This window comes from Pogona vitticeps, chromosome 2 (genome assembly GCF_051106095.1).
Source record: "Pogona vitticeps strain Pit_001003342236 chromosome 2, PviZW2.1, whole genome shotgun sequence".
NCBI classification, from domain to species: domain Eukaryota; kingdom Metazoa; phylum Chordata; class Lepidosauria; order Squamata; family Agamidae; genus Pogona; species Pogona vitticeps.
Genome location: NC_135784.1, coordinates 40190579 through 40209465, shown reverse-complemented (window position 1 = coordinate 40209465; position 18887 = coordinate 40190579). Strand labels below are relative to the sequence as shown.

The 18887-nt window shown below is 41.1% G+C and overlaps 1 protein-coding gene across 7 annotated transcripts in view; it reads right to left on the bottom strand.

Annotated features, from left to right (window-relative positions):
* The window catches only part of ATXN7 (ataxin 7), a 174239-nt gene that overhangs the window by 130569 nt on the left and 24783 nt on the right, over positions 1 to 18887 (bottom strand). For 3 of the 7 annotated variants that reach the window (XM_072989355.2, XM_072989356.2, XM_078388840.1), the window contains exon 2: positions 16650 to 16741. The exons of 1 other annotated variant lie outside the window; for it this stretch is intronic. Coding sequence is in view for 1 of the 6 variants with exons in the window: in XM_072989354.2 (XP_072845455.2) it covers positions 234 to 264 (31 nt within the window). In the remaining 5 variants the exon portion in view is untranslated. Of the gene's footprint in view, positions 1 to 80; positions 9293 to 16649; positions 16742 to 18295; positions 18436 to 18887 lie in introns of those variants that run through there. 3 more of the 7 variants (XM_078388839.1, XM_078388841.1, XM_072989354.2) reach the window with 3 other exon arrangements.

Genomic DNA, 18887 nt, shown 5'->3' with positions numbered 1-18887 from the left:
CAAGTGCTGCTCCCTCTCTCCCCCCCACCGCCCAATTGTTTCGCTTTACCAATACGTAATCCAAATCTCCTCTGACACACATTTCGCTCCGGCTAATCCCGCACCTTTGCCGGCACTCTTGGCTTGCCCCGTTTCCGGGCGACCTTAACGCCAGACACCTCCCTTCCCACCTTAAAAGTTTTCACGTCAACCACGAGAACGGAGGCTGAAGAGGAAATAAGCAGGAAACTAACCCCATCCAGGCAACTCATCTCCCGCCCCCATCGCCCGCGCGGACACCTTCCTTTTCGACAAATGTCATCCACCGATCTTGCCTTAAAAGGGCTCATTTAATATTTAAATCGCTTCGCAGCACTCCGCCAATGGGGTGCCTCGAGGGCCGGGTCGCTTTTGAGAGTTGCCCGGTCTTCCAAAGCTCGGCTTTACATCTGTCAAAACTATGAATGAAGACCGAGACTGCCAAATTCCACTCCTTTCTTCTCCCCCCCCCGGGTTACTTGGGGTTAAAGAAAGAAGCCGCGAGGGAGGGGGGAAACGAGGACGACACTCCTTGTTCCTTGCAAGAAGAAAAGTTTAAAACTTCAAAAGATGCCCAGGAGAATTTAACCCTTTAACTGTGCATTCCCTGACTGACAGCTGCAATTTTGCAATACTGCAGGTACATTAAAGGAACACGGTCCCCATAAGAAAGGGACGTCTAGAGGCATTGCTTTTTTATCAAGTACAGTATACAAAATGAGAACTGTATAAAAATTTAAGGTAGTTTTCCGGTAACTTATAAAAATGTGTTTTGACAGATAAAGTTCTATTCACAGGGATATTTTATTAATGCATAGGCTTTGCAACAAGTACAAATATTTCTCTACTGTGCTTAATTCCAACAGATTTTAAGCTGTGTATAAAAACCTAAGGCATATGAATACTTGTACTTCTAGAATGTCACTAATGTGTATGAGTGTACTTAAACACCCAGTGTATTCAGGTGTATTGTGACTTTTGGAAGCAAAACAAGGTCGCCTCTAAATCTGGCATATTTTTCCAGAGAGAGATGAAAGGATGCATATCAGCCCTTTGTATCCACAACATTATCTAAACTAGATAAAAATACAGTCTTCCTGGCAAGGCTGCAAAGATATTCACTACCAACTTTTCTACTGGCAGCTGATGGGCTTTTAATAACAAACACCCCAAACAGTCTTTTAAGAGACAGTTGGCAGAATTCCATGCTAATTCAATGCCCATCAACAATTAATTATACAAAAACAAATGAGGTAAATGAATGCTAAAGACTGCCGGAGTACTGCAGGCAATGAAACAAAACATATTTTTTTAAAAAAGAGAAATATTTGTTTTTATGTGAACAAATTGGTTGGTTAAAAAAAGAACGCAGGAAAAACTAGTGAATTTATTATAAGGTAAAAAGTTATACACACACCTTTTGTAATACCAATATACCACTCTGAGAATGCCCTTTTTTGTCTGACTTTGAAAACTGAGTAGTCTTGGGCCTGGTTAGCACCTGGCTGGGCATGGCTAGGAGAGGATCCTGCTTTAAATCCTGGAGAGCTAGTTAGAGATACCAACACTGGACTAAACTGCTCCACAGCTTCCACTGTTAGTGATCACAATAATAACTTTAACCAAGCCTTGATTAAATGTATGTAAACTATGCACAAATTTATACTTCAGGTTGATATTATTCAAATCTTTTCAGAAAAGCTCCTATGGTCATCCCGAAGGCCTCAGCAAAAAAAGTGATGTTACTGTACAGTATCAATGAGAAAGATTTAAGGTTAAAAAGCACAGCTAACAAGGCCAGTGGAGGTGGTGGCATACCAGTTGAACTATTTAAAATCCTAAACGATGATGCTGTTAAGGTGCTACACTCAATATGCCAGCAAGTTTGGAAAACTCAGCAGTGGCCAGAGGATTGGAAAAGATCAGTCTACATCCCAATCCCAAAGAATTCTCCAACTACTGTACAATTGCACTCATTTCACACACTAGCAAGGTCATGCTCAAAATCTTCCAAGGGCAGGCTTCGGCAGTATGTGGACCGAGAACTCCCAGAAGTACAAACTGGATCAGAGGAACTAGAGACCAAATTGCTAACGTGAGCTGGATTATGGAGAAAGCCAGAGAGTTCCAGAAAAAATCTGCTTCATTGACTATGCAACCCTGAGTGCTCACTGGAAGGACAGATCCTGAAGCTGAGGCTTCAGTGCTTTGGCGATTTCATGAGAAAACTCACTGGAAAAAACCCTGATGTTGGGAAAGAATGAAGGCAAGAGGAGAAGGGTATGAGAGAGGACAAGATGGTTGGACAGCATCATCGAAGCTACCAACATGAATTTGACCAAACTCTGGGAGGCAGTGGAAGACAGGAGGGCCTGGCGTGCTCTAGTCCATGGGGTCACGAAGAGTCGGACATGACTTAACGACTAAGCAACAACACCATAATAACCATCACATAGAGACTGTTTAAAACATTCAGTTCCATATCTCTTCATCTTCAAACCCCACACTATTGCACTAACACATTTTGTTTTTTGTCCTTACAGAAGACTATTCTATCTCTTACAGTGCTGATAATTTGTTTTAACACAATCAATTTCATGTATCATTAAAATAATTAAAGGACTCTTGATTTTTTAAATCAAGTACTGTTGTATAGAATGTAAGATGAGTTGGAGAGACCAAAAAAAACCCTGGCTGAAATCCTGTTGTACTACTTCACGCTGCATACGGTTGGTGACATAATCAGCCACAATAGTTTTTTGGAAACATTTCTGATTCATCCCCTCCCCTTAAAGATTCTGAGCTACCTTGGGATACCTCCCTTCCAGCAGCCATTTTCAGAAACTAAAGACTCCCACAGCCCACAGCCGCTTCATCTTACAATGAAAAGGATCTCAAGTGAACCTCAGAAGATGGCCAATAGTTCCAACACTGCTAAGTGATGTATCCAACTGCAGTAGGTTAACAGATTTCCTGAAAGCAATGTGGCACTCAGAAAAAGTCTGCTCACTATCCCTGCATTTAAAAGTGGGTTCTAGGAGCAATTCCTTGTCTCCTATGAGGATTATTGTTATATGACTGTTTGAAAACATCTGCCAGATAGTAAAACAAACTTTGAAACAAGTCAGTGTAGCATAGCAGATGGTGTGTCAGATTTAGAGACCTCAATTCAAATCCTGACTCAGATATGGAAACTCATAGGGGGAGCAATGGCAAACCACTTCTTGAACAGCTTCCATATCACAAAAACTCCAACAGTCAGAATGACTTGACAGTATGTAATAACAACAAACAAGAAAATAACTGCAAATGAAACTATTGGGAAGACTATCCTGGCACTGTAAGGCTCTATTGCCCTAGAAGTGACAATATCTAGTTCAGTACAAAACAGTTTTTAAAATATCATCACCTGTTGTTATGGAAATAGTTAAAAACCAACAACTGACTGACACTGTCAGATTTTTGATTCTGTGAGAAGAAATGGTTTCTGTTCTTTTTGGGGGGGGGGAGGGTAAACAAGCTCTCCAAACATTTAAGCATTTAATTAAAGTTCTGTGCTCCTTTATTGTCACAACAATATTAATGGAAATACAGTTGAAAGCATCTTTTCCAGAGCTTGGAAAAATTATTTTGTGGGGACTACAACTCCCAGAATATCCTGTCAGAATGGCTAGCTGGCTGGAGGATTCTGAGAACTGTAGTCATAAAAAGTAATTTTCCTCCCTCCCTGATAGCTGCCTAAAAAGTGTGAGGAACATATCTATGCTTGAGGACTGAAGAATGCCCCGTCATCAGATAAATATATGTACAGGGTGATCTTTGGACATTTTACTATGTTGAGCAGAAAATTTCACCAGTTTCATAAAGTGGGACTGTGCGACCTGCAGAGTGCTGTCCTCTGAAGATGCCAGCCACAGAGACTGGCGAAACGTTAGGAAGAACAACCTTCAGAACACAGCCAAAGAGCCCGAAACACCCACAACAACCATTTTACTATGTTGTTTCTCAAACTGGTCTAATTTTTGTTATAAAATATAATTTCTTCTATGGTTATTAGTTTCCTAGATCGGTGTGTATTTTTTACTATCTTTATAGGACTAAAGGAGATGCAGAAAGGAACATCTGCTATCACAGACATGCTAAATTCAAATAATGGCAGGTGCATGGACTTGAAAATGGGATTTCTGATTTGCCTCATGTCTCCAGATTTTTTTACTCTACTTCCTAAGTATCAGGGAGACAAGAGCCCTTGAGACAGACGCTGCACCTTTGGCACTGGACATGAACCCTTCCCAACCTTCCCTCTCCTCCATAGGTTAGGTCCTCTCTCACACTTCCCTTCCCAGGAAGTCTTGCAAAACCACTGTACATGTCAAGGACAAATTTCTTCACAGAATTCAACACCTACACAATGGCAACCTGCAGGTTGCACAATCCCACTTTATGAAACTGGTGAAATTTTCTGCTCAACGAAAGCTCAACAGAACACTGGCCTAATAGAACAACCTCCCTCTCCCCCCACCCCCCCCAAAAAACTGAATCTTGAAGCACTGAACAAGTTTTATAGGGCATTAAACTTCTGTGCAACTGAAGAAGTGTGTTAATGTTCATGAAAGGTGCAACAGACTAACACAGCTATCTTTTCCCCAGAAATGTCACTTTTAAAGAAATATGCTGTTTCAACTAATTAATTTGATACAGAGCACAACTGACCAGATCTTTAAGATCTTTTTTTCAAATTAAGCAGGGATGTACTGGGGGGGGGGCTCAAACCCTAAGTATATTATATACTGTAATTAAAAAATAATGTTTGGAGACAGTGATTAAAACTTTATGGATGAAACTGAGATCAACAAATAGAAATACTATTCTTTCATATGAAAATTACTGCAAGTGAAGAAACACATAACTAAATGTTCCTGCCTGTACTGGACAGTATAATCATGTTCCTGATTTGACATGGGACTTTCGGATTATCCTTACTACAGCTGTCACAATTCACCAGGATTTTTCCCAGCCAGAATTCTGATATCTGTAGCCAAAACCCCCAAGTCCTCAGAAGAGTTCCAATACACACACACGAGGTCCAGCATGTTCTTCTCAACAGCCATTGCAGAGGGAGACTTTGCAATGGGACAAAAACCTAGGGGTCAGAATAAATGAGCTCCATGGGAATTGCATGGGGTTGTGGGATTAGTAGTCACTCTGCTCAACAGGCTCTCAACACACTGGCTCTCAAAAAACTATCAACCTGACAGTCTCTCGCAGCTCCAATGGATCTTAGCAAGTCCTACCCAAACTTTCCCTTTGCAATGGCTGCAGAGAACATGCTGGGCCTCAGGTACTGGAACTCCTCCAAGGACTTGGATTTTTTGGCTGACAGAATTCCTAGTGAAATGTGGTAGTTGTAGTGAAAAAAAAGCCAAAAGTCCCATGCCTATTCACATCTACTACAGGAAACATCCTATTGGGTTTGATAGGATTTATTTTCAGCTCAGTGTGAACAGATGTATTACTCTCCAAGAACACTAGTTTCATATTTTTAGAGTATATATTTTAATTGTATTTTAATTGTTTTATCTTTTTTATTGTATTTTAATTGTTGTAAGCCTCCCAGAGACCTTTGGGTAGTGTGGGCGGCATATAAGTTAAATAAAATAAAAATAAAATAAAATAAAATAAAATAAAATAAAATAAAATAAATGGATGGATGGATGGATGGATGGATGGATGGATGGATGGATGGATGATATTTATTCAACTTTGCTGGGAGTCCTTAAACACTCTGGAGTGGTGGCTGCATAAAAAGGAGGAACCAGTGACAACATTCTCCCCATTTCCTGATCATAAAAGTCTCCAAAAGAAAAAAAAAGTTTCCTCTGAACAGAAAGGCATAGTTGAATATGTTCTGCCACTGAATCTAGAACTTTCCTAGAACGTAGGCAGATTGAGCTAACCCATCCTTTTTCCCAGCTTCTTATTGGTAACATGATTTTGGCAAGAAGTATGACTTCAGTACTGCTGGTATACAAGCAATAAAAAGCACAATGCAGAACTAGCAGTTCCTTACAGCTAATGCTTACCACCACCACCTATTTCCAAAAGAGGCCTGGTAGAGCACTTTGCCTAACAGGTCTCACAAATACTTGCAGAAAGGTATTTTCTCCCAAAATTTCCAGCAACATGAATGACAATCACAATGTTCTGCCTAAAATCCAGAAGGCTTGTGGAAGACCAGTAACCTCAATTTTTCAATTTTTCTTAGCAGACCTTAGCCTTAGCCTTTTAGGAATCCCATCTCTTTCTTAATCTGAACCTTTAACAAGATAAACACATCACACTGAGTACAGTACTCTGAATGATGTGAGCTATAAACCTTAAGTAAAATGTAATCAAACAAAATGACCAAAGAGCTCCTAGATCTCTTAATTTACTACAACTATGGTTGTAATAAATGCATCTCACTTGTAAAAAAAATGATGTGCTCAGACATTTTTGAATTTCTTCTTCCAGTTGAGCTATATGAAACACAGATGTCCAGGTTTTCATACTATATTTCAGTCAGTCACAGACCCACACTCAAGAGAAAAAATGCCATCGACTCTTCATTATTAGAACATAAGTATTTGCTCTTCTTATCACCACTAAGTGATAATGAATGTCCTCATGAAAAGGTATGTGGAAATGCAGCTGAGTGATTATTGCTAATATAAGTCCCTTGTAAAACACAGGTGAGAAATTAATGAGTTGTAAATACAGTGGTGACAACTACATAACTCCACATTTTGATGTGATGAACAAATTCAGAGGGCTTTCAAACTGGACTCATGCTGAACATTTGCTAAGTTGGATTTTAAGCCTTCTTGTGGCACAAAAAGATCATAATGTTCACTGAGAAATTAAAGAAAAATGTATTTGTTATTACAAAAGGAAATAGAACTATCTTGTGCTATCATCTCTCTCTATCTCTATCTATCAGGGGGCAGAGAAGCTTTAAAAACAAACAAACATAATAATGCATGTTTCTACAAAATCTGTCTATGTGTGTCTAAAATCTGTTATGGAGAATTTTTGTACAGTATCATGGAAGCCTGTCACAAATCCAAAATTCTGACAATATATTTGACCATGCCACTAAAATCTTCAGAAACAGCATTTCTAAGCCCTACTGAATCGTTTATTAACTGTATTTTTAAATGTATTTTAGATGGCTTATATAATTATCTTCTTCAATTTATGTTGCCCATTCCTAACAATTGTTGTGCATGCTGAGCTATCACCTTAGGCTGCCCTGCATGTTATGAATCTATCTGTATTCCAGGAGAGGGAGAGAGGCACCAGAAAGATCAATTCATCACTTCAGTGGATAAGATTAAGGACTGTTGAGTCAAGCTAGGAATAATAAGGTCAGTTGAGAAACTGATTTTTATGGAGGTTACCAACCAGGGAGCTAATTTCACATATATTTAAGATAAGAAAACTAAGTTTACTAGTCACTCTTTTCCTACTGACTTCGCTAAATCATGGAAATACTACTAAACGTTTCTAATTATCTAATTTTTTAAAAAAGAAAAGCAAGACAGTTGTTCGGAATAGTGAAATGCATACACTTAAAATGGAAGAAAAATAGAGGTGATGACTTTCTAGACACATTCAAGATATAGAATTTGAAATATGTGAGTAGGTGAAGCACAGTAAAAAATCTTATGATCACTTGAAGAAAAGAAATATATGAAAACAGAGCTATCTTGGGTGTCTGGGAGAAGGATACCCTAAAAAAATCATAGCATAGGTCTCAGGAGTGCCCTTCAAGATTATGATGCTAACCACAAATATCAAAAATCTCAAGCCTTTCCATATTCTACTCTGTTCCGAAAAAGAAAGGGGTCTAGGTTTTTGTATTCAGAATAAATGCCAAGAATCCAACCATCAAAAAGGTGTGTGGGGGGGGGGAGATACTTAGATCTAGCATAAGGAAAATATATTCAATGGAAATATAATACAGTGGTGCCTCGCTTGTTTAACGACGAAATCGCATACTGACAAACTTTTTGCGATCGCTTTTGTGATTGCATTGCAATGTTTTAAATGGGGAAAAATAGCTTTGCAATGATCGGTACCCTGTTTCGCTTACTGATTATCGCAAAGCGATGATTTTTCCCCAACTGATCGGCAGTTCCAAAATGGCTGCCGGGTAAAAAAAAATGGCCGCCCGCTGTGTTTAGGGACAGATTCCTCGCTTACCGGGCAGCGAAAATGGCCGCTGTATGGAGGATCTTCGCTTAAAGGTCAGTTTTAAGCCCATAGGAACACATTGAAGGGGTTTCAATGCATTCCTATGGGCTTTTTAAAATCGCATAGCGACGAAATCACTTTGCAGCGATTTTTGCTGCACCGATTAACGTCACTATGCGAGGCACCACTGTAAATTCTTTGGCAAGTTTATGTACGTTTTTGTCCCGTCCCCTCTGTTTCTTTTTTATTTTCACAGCTCACCAGCACCACAGGACTTTATAAACTACTCTCTGCTCGTTATCATGAATATAATCATATATGAATTCAGATGGTATGATTTCACCATTCCCAACATGGCAGACGAGAATAATGTTAAAATGCTAGATGAAATTCCATACCTAATCAGGTCTGAAATTGGCCAATTCAAGACTTATATTCAAGGAATCCTATGTGTGGTGTTCCTCTTAATTCTCAGTTGTAAGGTGCTTTGTGTTCTTATTGCTTTTAAAGCCCTTTCCTTGTCCATTATAATGTCTTAATCATTCTTGGCAAATATTTCACTAATACTTACAGCTGAGCATATTCTAGAAGGGCCTGTTTGAGCTTTTCATCCATGCTGGCTACTAAAGAGCTACAGTTAAGAGTAGTATATTGGGGAGGTAGGGATTTGTGGAGACTCCTGTAACAACTGTTATCACTGATTTTTTTTTTAAAAAAGCCATGGACCTAGTCGACCACAAGAGAACAAATTGCCAAAATACTTTTACATTCCCAGCTGTAACAGACAATGATGATTCTTCAACTTTTATATATACATGAGTACTTTAATCAATCTTATCTTCCAGAAAAACTGAGACCATACAAAAGATAACAGAAATTTAGAGTTTATGATAAATTTGTTGTTTCTATGAAAATAAAGCATAACCGGGGGTCTAGCTTTTCTGCTTTTAACTGACAAAAATACAGTGGTGCCCCGCATAGCGACGATAATCTGTTCCGGAAAAATCGTCGCTATACGGATTTGTCGCTATACGGGGCAAAAAAAGCCCATAGAAACGCATTAAAACGTGATTAATGCGTTCCTATGAGCTTCAAACTCACCGTTCAGCGAAGATCCTCCATAGCGCGGCCATTTTTGCTGTTCGGTAAGGGAGGAATCCGTCCCAGAAACAGCGGGTGGCCATTTTGAAACCGCCAGTCAGCTGTTATAAAAGCATTGCTATGATCGGAACTGAAGTTCCACTGCCAGCCAGCCCCGGATGACGCCCGGCCTCCTTACCGGGGCTGTCCCGGGGCACAGACGGGTGGGCCGGAGGGTCTTTCTCTGGTGAGCGAGGGCTCGGAGGAAGGCAGCCACCCGGGTGGGAAGGGGGGTGGGAAGGGGCGCGCCGGCCACCCACCACTCGCCAGCCAGTCAGCTAGCCCAGGAGACACCCAGCTAAGGCCGGCGAGCGAGGGCTTGGAGGGAGGCAGCCGCCCGGGGTGGTGAGGAGGGGAGGGAAGGGGCGCGCCAGCCTAACGCTGCTCACTAGCTAGCCCGGGAGACACCCGGACAAGGCCAGCGAGCAGCAGCCTGGAAGAAGGCAGCCACCCGGGGTGGGGAGGAGGGGAGGGAAGGGGCGTGCCAGCCTAACGCCGCCAGCCAGCCCCGGAAGCCTGGTCTCCATGGCCGGGCGAGAGCGAGGGGAGGGAGTGCGGCTGTCTCCAGCCAGCAAGGGCTCGGAGGCAGGCAGCCAGGAAGGGGCGCGCCACCCACCGCTAGCCAGCCAGATAGCCCTGGACGCCCCGTCTCCATGGCTGGGCGAGAGCGAGGGGGAGGGAGCACGGCTGTCTCCAGCCAAAGAGCGAGGAGGAGGTCTCTGGCGCGCCGTCCCCCCAAGCCTCTGCCACCCTGATCCCGGTCCGGGTGGGCGCCTCTTCCTTTGCAGCGCTCTGGCTCGGCGCCCGCCCTAGGAGTGCGGCCGGGAATTGGGGCCAGGCCCTTCATCCCTCCTTCCCTCCCTCCTCCCGAGGCAGGTGCCAATCAGGAGCGCCCCCGCTCCCCCCCAAAGGCCCGCCTGTCAGCTGTTCCAAAAGGCGAGCCTTTGGGCTGCTGGCAGCGAAGCGCTTCTCTGGGGGCAGCCCAAAGGCTCGCCTTTTGGAACAGCTGAGGGGTGGGCTTTTGGGCTGCTCCCGGAGAAGCGTTTCCCTGCGAGCAGCCCAAAAACTCGCCTTTTGGAACAGCTGACGGGCGGGCTTTTGGGCTGCTCCCGGAGAAGCGTTTCCCTGCGAGCAGCCCAAAAACTCGCCTTTTGGAACAGCTGACGGGCGGGCTTTTGGGCTGCTCCCGGAGAAGCGCTTCCATGCGAGCAGCCCAAAAGCTCGCCTTTTGGAACAGCTGAGGGGCGGGCTTTTGGGCTGCTCCCGGAGAAGCGCTTCCATGCAAGCAGCCCAAATGCTCGCCTTTTGGAACAGCTGAGGGGTGGGCTTTTGGGCTGCTCCCGGAGAAGCGTTTCCCTGCGAGCAGCCCAAAGGCCCGCCCATCAGCTGTTCCAAAAGGCGAGCCTTTGGGCTGCTCCCCGGGAAGTGCTTCCCCGGGAGCAGTGCAAAGCCCGTTTTTTGGAACAGCTGACCAGCAGGGCCTTTGCGATGATCGTGGGGGAGTGCTCCCCCGCGATCATCGCAAAGTGAAATTTCCCCATAGGGGCCATCGCAAAACGATCGCTCTTGCGATGGCAAAAAGTCCATCGCAAAGCGATTTCATCGCTAAACGGAGCGATCGTTATGCGAGGCACCACTGTATATGAAACAATAGCACTGGTATTAACTCGTTAAGCACATGTGACCAAAAGAACATTGCAATTTTGGCAATTTGATTTTAAAGACATGTAGAAGCCATACATATGAAAATGTTGACCACTTTCCCCAACCAGGTGTTATCCACAAATGTTTATCTTAGAACACGGTAATTTACAAACACCATGGACAATGCTGGCTGGATTATTACAGCAGTTCTTACTGAGTACCTCTAGAGGGCATTAGATTGGAGAAGGATCATGTACATTTATAAGACTATAGCCAGTATCCTCTTCAGAGCACACAGAGCGTAATATTCTGTCGACAGTGCTCCCTCATTAACCTCAGCTTCCTGTCATATAGGCAGAAACTGCTCCATTTAGAACAACGGAACCTTCCACTTGTCCAAGTGAATTATGAATACCCCTTGGCTCAACATCCATAGAAACACAAGAACAAGCAGTAGAAGCAAAGAGAATAGTGGTCTAAATGTTTCTCTGGAAAAACCAAGGTAATCTGTAGTATAACTGAAAACAATCAGAAATGATGCATGAGAATGTGCTCCCAGTGGCAAAATGCCAAGAAAAGTTTAGTAAGTTTGAAAATACTTTTATGTATAAAAAAAGATAAAAAGTGTGGCAATCTAAACTTATGTCACCACTTTAGTTAACTGTGACATAAACAGAGCCCTGCATAACAACATGAAACAACATGAAAGCCGTACCAACCCAGTAAGTGGAATAAAGATGCATACTTCTCAACAGACACTGCAGAAGGTGCCACTTTATACCAGCACTAAAGAAACTGGATGATTACAAAGGTCTATTACATGTTAAAATGTTGTCCATGCAGTGTATTTAAGAGGTGACTGTTTCTCAATGACTGCCCTTATCTGTGGAATTCTCTTTCCCCAAAATCAAGTTTGCAGTGAATAAAATCATGTCTTCTAATAAATTCTTTCATTTGATCTAGTTTGGTGCGGCTGGTATACAAATTAATGGAGAAGCCAAATGAAGTTTTAATATTTTGCCAATGTTATTTTAACTTGTCATCATATAATATTATATTATACTGTTATCTATGTTAGCCCTCTGGAATATTTAAGAAATCTGAAAGAGTAACAAGAATAACTAGTTCAGTGGGTCCTTCCTTGGTGAGTTCATTCCTGGTAACTAGTTCAATGGTAGGCCACCCTTTCATCTATCTACAAAAAAAGAAATAATAACAATTACCTTGAAAATTTGTATTTCTACCTCCCTAAAACTTCTGAGGTTTTGGCAAAATTCTCCAAATGACAAGGCAAAGCTCTTATGAACCATTCAGAAGAGCCACTGCAGATGTACAGTGCACAGTCCACAGTTTATTGTTATTGTCATATACTTCCTTTTGTGTGTGTATAAAGATATTGAGTGAACACAATTATATTTCTAATTCACAAAATGTTTCTGCAATGCATACACTGTTTGAGTGTTCTACTCAGATATATTCTACTATGATATATTCTATTCATAACCTTTCCTAAAACTGTGGAGAGCTCCAAAGTAACTTTTCTGCTTAGTTTCATGGCAATACATGTTTAAGGGGTGGGGAGAACATATATTATGATATTGTCACGTAAACACGCTATAGGTCATTGTTGTGGGTTTTTTGGGCTCTTTGGCCGTGTTCTAAAGGTTGTTCTTCCTGACATTTCGCCAGTCTCTGTGGCCGGCATCTTCAGAGGACTGGAATAGGAACTCTGTCCATGCTCTGTCCATGCTCTGACAGAGCATGAACAGAGCATGGACAGAATTCCTACTCCAGTCCTCTGAAGATGCCGGCCACAGAGACTGGCGAAATGTCGAAGAACAACCTTCAGAACACGGCCAAAGAACCCGAAAAACCCACAACAACAGGGGTCTCAAACTCAATTTACTTGGGGGGCCGCTCGAAGCAGAGTCTGGGTGAGGCTGGGCCGCATCAGATTTTCCGACAAGCGGAGCAAGAACCCGAGGAACCCGCCCAGGAGTATCCTTAGCCCGGCTGGGGCTCCAAGGAGGAGGAGGGGGGTCGCGCAAGCCCTCGTCACCAGCCACGACCTCCTCCAGCTCCTTCTTCACTACCAGCAGTAGCAACAGCAGCAGGACAAAGAAGTGGAGAAGGGAGGGAGCGCCAGCGACCGCCTAGCCGGGGGGGGGGGGGGAGGAGGGCACGACATATATTTTTTTAAAAAACCCTCACAGAATCGCCTTGCCAAAGGAGAAAAGCTCCCATCGATACACACGAAATTAAACAGAATGGCCTCCCCACCGGTGCGCACGCACAAGCACACACACACACGGAGGTCTGGCAACCTTCCTCTGAGGGCCCCCCTCTAGAAAAGTTGCACCCAGCAGCAGCAGCTACCCCCACCATGACAGAAGAGCAAACTTTGCGAGGCAAGCCCAGACTTTTTTTTACTCTTGACAGCCAGGATGCGTGGGCACTTTGGAGGGGGGAGGCAAGGCGGGGGCTGCAAACTATCATCCGGCGGCTGCATGTTTGAGACCCCTGCACAACAACCATCAGATCCCGGCTGTGAAAGTCTTCAAGAATACATGCTATATACAAAACACAACCCTTTATACACTGGGTAATGCAAAGTATATGCCAAAGCATAAATAGTTATTACAGAAAAAAGATATTTTAACTATAATAAACTATATTCTATATGTCAGGAACAAATCAGAGGGAAAGATGATCATGAGTCTAGAATAACAGTGACTGAATGCTATCTAATACCATATCAATATTAACCAAAAAGTATGCAAACTAGATATGGAGATCTTTATTCCTCTGAAAGGCTGTATATTCATGAGAAAGTCAAGAATGGTTGCAACCAATGGTGAGCAGAACCTGAAATAGTTTAGGACTGCGCAGTGCATTCTTGTTTTCTACTGGCCTGCCACAGAGATCACTGAGGTAATATTTCTGATTTCCACACTTGGCAGTTTTTACATATTATGTTTTTGAGAAAAGATGCCATACATTACTTGCAGTGCTTCTTTAGCCCGTCATTTCTAAGAAGGCAAAGCTTTCTAATGGCAAAGCTTTCCTTCCTAGCCCTGTAACTCGCACTATGCCTAATCCTGCAATGGCAGTAGGATAAAATTTCATAGAGGAGGAAGCCGTAGCTTACTGACAGAGTGTGTGCTTTTTATGTAGAAAAGTCCCTGTATGTCTACTTACAGCCTAGGACATTTCCGCCTGAGTCCTGGGAAGATGTGAGTCAGAGTAGATAATACTGCCCAGAGGGACAAATGTGAGGTGGCATACTATGCTTAGACATTGCTATAAAGATGTCTTCTATGTTCCATGACCCAACATAAGGGAGAGAGAGGTGATGAATCCTGTTGGATGTTGATAATCTCTTCTCTGTGTTCATTGATTAGATGCAAGAGGTATGCATTCTGGAAATATCATTGGCTTTATATAATGAGTACCACTGATGTAAAGATGCCAGCGCTGGGGGAAATTATATTTTACCAATTGCAGCACAAGTACTAGGCCCCAGCAGAAGAGATGTGTCTCAAGAAAGCCACAGACGGGTTTGCATGGGGTAGCACTATCCCAAATAGAACAGATACATAATCTCAGAGCTGCCACTAGAGGGGCCAGGACTGTTTATACCCATCTCAGGTTGGTTCACTGGATACAGCTGCTCCTGTACCAGGATAGCTTGGCCACAGCTGCCCATGCTTGGATAACATCCCAATGTTAGATTATAGTTTGCTCTAGGAAGGGTATGCTCTGAAGCCAGCTGGGACTGTGAGGCAGACCCTAGAAAGTTGGCTCATTGGTTAAGTGCGTGCTAAAGCTGGTGGGTCTTCATCTGAGCCAGCAATGTTCTTAATGTATTAATGTTCTCACCAACTTGGGATACACGTGGGGTCACCTGACATCAAGTCACTGAATTTTAACTTCAACTTTTGTTTTCAATCTTCCACACTCATTTTTCATAGATTTAATAACTGTTGGTGGACCATGGTAGTCCAAGCATCAGTTCATAATGTAGACCAGTCTTGAGTAACCACACTAGGGATAGTCCTTTTCTCCTAAAGATGTAATAAATACTCTCAGATTTTCTTATCCTTGATAGAAAAATGTGTCTCAAGACGGCTTGCAAAATTCAACCACTGAGAGATTTTTAGTTCTTCATAGAGCAAAAAGGACAGTTTTCTTTAAAACTATCAACACTGACAAAAGACACAGTGTTTTGCTCTGATAACCTGCATTTTTAGGCAGAAAATAATTTCTTTTTCAAGATTATTATGCTTTTTGCCACTTTGAGAAATAGTGAAAAAACATCTAACTTTTCATTGTCATGCCTGAGGATGAAATAAATATGTATATCCCTATTCTATTCTGGATATAATTCAGTGTTCATACCTAAATATATATCCCATTTTGTTACCATCATATTTCTCTGGAGCAATGTTGCTGTAGTTTATAAAATCCCAAACTCCTTTTTGTTTGTTTGAATAAGTGCCTCCTTCTTCTTTAAAAACAAAAAAAAAGGGGGACACAGAACAAACGTTTTCCTTGAATCAGTATTATCCATCTTAGATAAAGACACATGTTTCATTTAACAACCTTTAGAAGCACATCACTGTGGTGAATCTGATGAAAGAATTTCTGGGTTGTACATAAATCCTCATCTCACAAAAGATTATTTCAGGGCTAGTTGCTCTCAATATTATCACACATTTTGTGACCACCTGTTTGTCTATCTTTTTCTTTGTCTTGCTCTCTTTTGTGTCTCAGTATCGCTTATGTTATGCCATCAAGTCTATTCTAACTTATGGCAACCCTTTTCAGAGTTTTCTAGGTAGAGAGTACAGTGGGGTCTCTACTTAAGAACGTCTCTACTTAAGAACAATCCAACTTAAGAACAGCTCCATTTGCTAAATTTTGCTTCTACTTGAGAACAGAAATCCAAGATAAGAACAGGAAAAAAAAACTTTCCTGCTCTTTTTTTAACCTTAGGTCATCTTAGGTTAAAAAAAATTCTCCCCCTAGTGGTAGAGTACGTATTAACCAGCTTTGCATTAGTTCCTATGGGAACTAATGCTTCAATGTACGAACGCACCTCTATATAACAAAAAAACAGCCAGAACGGATTAATTGGTTTTCAGTCCATTCCTATGGGAAATTTTGCTTCAACTTAAGAACGTTTCAACTTAAGAACACCATTCCAAAATGGATTAAGTTCTTAAGTAGAGGTTCCACTGCAGTTTCTATGGACAGAAAAGAGCAGATACAGATTAAATGGTTTTCAATGCATTCCTATGGGAAATGCAGATTCAACATAAGAACTTTTCAACTTGAGAACCACCTTCCAATACAGATTAAGTTCTTAAGTAGAGACCCCACTGTACTCAGAAGTGGTTTACCATCTTCCTAGGACATCCTGGGACTCTGCAGCTTGCCCAGGGTCACACAGGCTGGATTTTCTGGGATGCACAGTGGAACATGGAACTCCCAACCGATGGCTCCACAACCAAACACTAATTCACCGAGCTACAGTAGTATTCAGCCAGCCTTCTATCTGTAGTACAGATCCAATATCTGAAGAATATATATAGGTTAGTAGGTCACAGTACCTTAAAAATCTGGCAAACTCAGGGTTGGTTTATCAATTGATCATCGTCTGTCTGTACTGTGGAAGTTTCCTCACTTCTATGATTGAATAAATCTGTAATGAAACATGTGGTAACAGTTACTATTACAGTAATAAGATCTTGCCATCTTACCTGGCAGAAGTGGGGAAAAAAATTAATTGAAACTACCCTGATCTATTCAAGTCATTTAATAAGAGCTCACATTTACTGGGATATAACTGTCTGAACCTGAGCTCCAAAAATGACTGTTTCAGTATATGACCAAAAAGCATTACATATAAAGTAATTAGATTTTTAAAACATTTATTTAAAAAGTGAACTAGAATAATTAGGGTTTTTTAAGATGTAATTTTTCAAAAAGCAATAATTTTGTGCTCCTGAGGATACCAGAAAAGTCATGCCCTTAGTGCTACAAACTATTCTTTATTTTCTTTTAGATGAACTGTTCTAATGATATACAAAATGTTTTCTGGAAATGCTCTAATTTATGATGACAGAATGTCAGCAAACTCCCAGAAGTAGTCCAACAAATAAACAATACTGGAATCTTTAATTTATAGTTATAGCACTTGACTGTCAACTGCTGACTTTCAGTATCTTTAATGTGACTATCTCAATGTCCTGCTAATGAACAACCTGTAGAACAAACTCTTTCCCAAATAAAGTGCACTCAAAACATTCGCGCTAGTATCTGACTTCTCATTTGATGTTTCTTTCTGAGCATAATTACAGCACACAGACATCCAGGCTTCTTATTTCTGCCCCAACAGTCAATCACCGGCTATTGTCTATATGAGGTTCATCTCCATCTGCAGTAATTTTCCTTTTAACTTCTGATAATCTCCAAAAGTAGACAGAATTGTTAATGTAATAATAAAATGTATTTGCACAAAGAAATTCTGATGTTTAAATAAATACAGCTCGAAGTACATAAACAACCATGCTGCCTGCCTGCATCAACAAATAAATAAGTATACATGTCACTACTGTACCATTAACTCAAGGAATAAACTTTGTTCATTTACTAATTTCCAAACAATAACTGAAGAGTTCCTGAGACAATTTTCATGAGGACTGAGTATTAATGAGTAAGAAAATGATAAAATGTGTATTTTATTTACATTTCGTACCAAAGTCTATGTGCAAAGACCAAGTATAAAGTTGAATGTTATGTTATTCTGTTAGCCTTGATTATTTTTCAAAAATAGGAATGAATGCAACCAACAATTTCACAGAAGAACTGGGTAAATCAAACTCTGAAAATACATTGTACATTCAATGTTTTTTTCTGCTGAAATTATAGTAGATTTTTATATATCTCAAATTAAGCAAAATGTAAAACCATATTTGCATATATCAGAGAAAAGAACTGATGGTTGCAAAGCACATACATTTTTTTAAAAATCAGCAAAATCTACTGTTAAATGTACAAGTAGAAAACAGGAGGTTTTGCATAGGTAAACAGTTTATGGCATTCCTAAACAGGAGATCTGGAAAGAGTTACTTAACATTTAACTACTGTAAAATTCCTCCACATTTATATGTGTAGTTTTAATTCATTACACAAAGAAAACAAAAGGAATTTGTAACTCTAAACTAACCAGTAATTTAGGTGTTATACCACTAACCTTAAAAAAGAGGATTGTTCATTTACAGGTACACCGCCACATCGTTATTCTGAATGTAAACAAAAGGCTGTGACATGCACCCCAGGCTAAGGATGTCAGCATTTTTCAAACACCTTTCTGACTGTTCCATTTTATGGTGATGCAATTTGACCTACATTTTCAGTGGCCAAAGAGAGAGGAGATACAAAGGGAGGTGGAGATAGTGGTGGGGGGATGAGTTTGTGTGTGCATGCTTGTCTGTGTGTATGAGAGAGAGGCAGAGAGAAAGAGATTCTTTACCTACCATTCCACTAACTGGGATATTAATTGATACTATAAAGGATCTAAAATAGCAGGAGCAGAGACGAAAACTATTTCACGAGTAAAAATATTATGCTTTCTATACAGATAGAACAGAGTAAGCATACGATTTCTGCTCTAGTTACAAAATATAATGCTCTCATTAGAGAAAGGAGCATATAACCCTAGAATGATTCCTTTAGTGGATGGTGAAAGGTATATTCCAATGACAGAAAGCACTATTTCCAGCCACAACTCTCATCAGAAGAGGAAGATCATTTTTTGACATATATCAGTGGCTAGTATACTGCTG